The 3,706-nt window shown below is 41.6% G+C and overlaps 1 protein-coding gene across 1 annotated transcript; it reads left to right on the top strand.

The window, feature by feature from the left end:
- Positions 1 to 1,264: 1,264 nt before the first annotated feature.
- On the top strand, positions 1,265 to 2,014 carry LOC112999919 (uncharacterized). The gene is made up of 2 exons (XM_026126338.1): positions 1,265 to 1,560; positions 1,762 to 2,014. Exons 1-2 carry the CDS (start codon positions 1,265 to 1,267, stop codon positions 2,012 to 2,014), a joined length of 549 nt encoding a protein of 182 aa, XP_025982123.1.
- The last annotated feature ends 1,692 nt before the right edge of the window (positions 2,015 to 3,706 follow it).

The following is a 3,706-nucleotide window of genomic DNA, read 5'->3' as shown; positions in this document are numbered from 1 at the left end:
CCTCTCCAATACCTTCTCATCTCTTTTATTCTTTTGTGCATGAATCTCCACCTCATCACTACCACCCACAGACATATCCTTTGTTTTCTTTGAATCTAAGATCAAGGAGGGAGACGACACCAAAAAATCTCCCTTACTATTAGACTCCCCTATACCCTTAACCTCCCTTCCCACAAGAGATCTACAACAGAGAGGAAACCCCTCCTCCATAGTAGAAGAAGAAGACATAATGGTTAGAAACAAAAAAGAGAGTAGAGGACCAAGGGCGTACCTACACTAGAGAGCAATGATAATTGTTAATTATGAGTATATTTTGGGGTTAAATTATATGGGAATTTGTAATTTTTATCTCATAATTCTTCCTTTTTGAGCAAATAATTGTTAAATTAACATCATTTAAGTTTTTGTGCAAAAAATATTAAAAGTGACGGATTTATGATGCTTAATGAGTAAAATAAAGCCCAAAAAAGAGCAGGATAATTTCGGAAAGTAGGGATAATCAAGGAAAGCAAGCTAATTAACGATAGCAGACTAATTAAGGAAAGCAGGCTAATTCAGGAAAGTAAAGACGGGCTTAGCGCGAGAAGCCTGCTTAGCTAAGCTAATCTGCACCTATAAAAGAAGAAGAGAGAAAAAGGAAAAAACATATAGAAGACAAAGGCTAGAAGAATGAGAAGCAAGCATTGGGAGCCATTCCTTCCCTCCATTCCATTTCTTATGTTCTTCCTTTTTACTAAATATTCCCCTTTTGTGATTGTAAAGCCTCCATGACAATGAGAGGCTAAACCCCCTTTGTTGGGAACTTGGAAGCCAACTACTCTTGATGTAATTTCTCTTGCTATCTATTTATGAATATTACATTTGCATTATCTTTTGTTGTGCTTAATATTATTGCTTGTGGCTTGATCACCCATTTGCATGGTAAGTTTTAGGGGTAACGTTGGGAAACATTATTTTCTAATAGAACTGGAAAAGGGTATCTAAATAAAGTCATCGCTAGGGATAGATTGATATTTGTTTAGCCTGTTATACATCTCTATTCTTAATGCAATTTACTATTTTAGCTCTACAAAGGGATTTGGGAGAGAAAATAGATAAATTAAGCTCTTTTATGCAGGGGACCAAAGTTAAAGTATATTAGTAGATGCAGGTGTAAATTGGAGTAATTATAAATAGAGAAAAATCATTAACATTACATCAAGGAGTAGCTCTGATAGGCTAAGTTCTCAATGTTCTCATCTTCTAAATTTTTGAAGAACACATCATGGTAGAGGACCGGCCACAGAGGATTACTCTAGAGGACTACTCTAATACCTCTACACCTCAGTATTTCACAAGCATGGTCCGGCCCGAAGTTCAAGCTGCCAACATCACTTATCCACATTCCCTCATCCAGTTGATTCAAGGCAATCTCTTTCATGGGCTACCCAATGAAGATCCATATGCCCACCTTGCTACATACATAGAGATTTGCAACACGATGAAAATAGCTGGAGTTCCTGAAGATGCCATTTGCCTCAACCTATTCCCATTCTCCTTGGCTGGTGAAGCAAAAAGATGGTTGCACTTGTTCAAGGGAAACAACTTGCGGACATAGGAAGAGGTGGTGGAGAAATTTTTGAAGAAATATTTTCCAAAGTCGAAGACCACTAAGGGAAAGGTGAAGATCTCTTCATTCCACCAATTCCCCGATGAATCACTGAGTGAAGCTCTTAACCGCTTCCATGGTTTACTCTGAAAGACTCCCACCCACGGGTTCAGCGACCCAGTTCAACTCAATACCTTCATTGATGGCTTGCGACCCCATTCGAAGCAGTTACTTGATGCCTTCGCTGGTGGGAAGATCATATTGAAGACACTTGATGAAGTTATGGAGTTGATTGAAAACATGGCAACCAGTGACCATGCCATCCTTCGTGATCGAGCTTACACTCCTACAAAGAAGAGTCTTCTTGAGCTCACATCACAAGATAGACTACTTGCCCAAAACAAGCTCCTAGCCAAGCAAATATAGACCCTCACAGAGACGTTGAGCAAGCTTCCTCAACAGTTTCATGCAGTGCAACATGCCCATTCTTCAGTCATGCAAATTAGGAGATGCAATATTTGTGGTAGGGCCCATGAGTCAGGCATGTGCATGGCCCAATATGATTCATCCAAAGAAGTCAACTACATGGACAATCCCAATCGTTAAGGGTTCCATCAAAGAGGACCTCCTTGACACAATCAGGGAGGAAATTTTTCTCAAGGCTAAGGCTGGAGATCTCATCCTGGGAACAACTTCAACAAGGACCAAGGTGGCCTATCCATCCGACCTTCCAATCAAAGGCCCAGCCTGCATGAGAGGACCACCTAGCTAGAAGACACTTTGACCCAGTTTATGCAAGTTTCATTGTCAAATCACAAGAGCACTGAGTTAGCTATCAAGAATCTAGAGGTGCAAGTGGGTCAACTAGCTAAGCATCTAGCTGAAAGGTCCACAGGGAGTTTTGGGGCCAACATTGAGAAGAACCCCTAGGAAGAATGCACGACGGTCCTTACTAGAAGCCAAATGAGGGAGAATGTTGAGAGAGAAAAGAGAAATGAAGGAGCAATGGAGGATGTGAGCATTGAGGAAGAAGATAATAAAAAGATAGAAGAGGGTAATGAAGAGAAAGAAGAGATCAAGTAGAAGGGTGAAAAGGTCTTACTCACTAAGACCAAGAGTCAGTTAGCAAGGGAGGCTAGGAGGGAGATACCCGCAGCCCCAGCAAGGGACATCCCTTATCCTTTGGTGCCATCAAAGAAGGAGAGGGAGCACTACTTTGCCCACTTCCTCGACATATTCAAGAAGCTAGAAATCACCATAACCTTCGGAGAGGCCTTGCAGCAAATGCTCATGTATACAAAATTTCTGAAGGACCTGCTCACATAGAAGGGCAAATACATCAACAATAAGAGCATCATGGTGGAAGGTAATTGCAGTGCTGTGATCCAGAGGATTCTACCAAAGAAGTTTAAAGACCCAGGGAGTGTGACCATCCCATGTTTTATTGGGGAGGTGTTAGTGGGTAAAGCTCTCCTTGATCTGGGGGCAAGCATCAATTTGATGCCTCTCTCTATGTGTCGAAGAATAAAAAATTTGAGGGTTGCTCCTACTAAAATGAATTTTCAACTAACAGACCGCTCCATTATCAGACCATATGGTGTAGTTGAAGATGCCCTGGTTAAAGTTCGTCAATTCACTTTTTCGGTGGACTTTGTGATAATGGACATAGAAGAGGATTCGGATATTCCCTTGATATTGGGCAGACCATTCATGCTTACTGCAAAATATATTGTGGACATGGGGAATGACAACTTAGATATGAGTGTGGAGGACTAGAAAGCCACTTTCAACTTGTTTGAGGCAATAAAACATCCTAGTGATAACAAGACTTGCTTTAAGGTGGAGGCAATTAAACAAGAAGTTGATCTTGTTGGGAAGCACCTGAAGTCTGTGTTTCTAGAAGAAGATGAGGTTAAGCCAGTTGTGAATCCAGAAGACCCTTCCAGTGTATTCCCGGGGCCAAGACTGGTTAGGGCCTGAGCCAGTCCAGACGCTCCACCTGCTCCACCTCTGATGATCCCTCCTCTAGCTACATTCGACAAGTCTTTTCCCTATTCTTCTCAGCCAAAGTAGCTCCTCTCCATGTTGTAGAGCCTCCACCATGGCCAATACCTTTTG

This window comes from Glycine max, chromosome 17 (genome assembly GCF_000004515.6).
Source record: "Glycine max cultivar Williams 82 chromosome 17, Glycine_max_v4.0, whole genome shotgun sequence".
Taxonomy (NCBI): domain Eukaryota; kingdom Viridiplantae; phylum Streptophyta; class Magnoliopsida; order Fabales; family Fabaceae; genus Glycine; species Glycine max.
Note: the sequence above shows the minus strand (reverse complement) of the source record. Positions and strands in the feature narration are given on the sequence as shown.

Excerpts from the sequence above, each read along its gene's own strand:
- LOC112999919 (XM_026126338.1), top strand. The coding sequence starts at position 1,265 with ATGGTAGAGGACCGGCCACAGAGGATTACTCTAGAGGACTACTCTAAT. Across the intron at positions 1,561-1,761 it reads GCTGGTGAAGCAAAAAGATG|CGACCCAGTTCAACTCAATA; the intron begins GTTGCACTTGTT and ends CCACGGGTTCAG.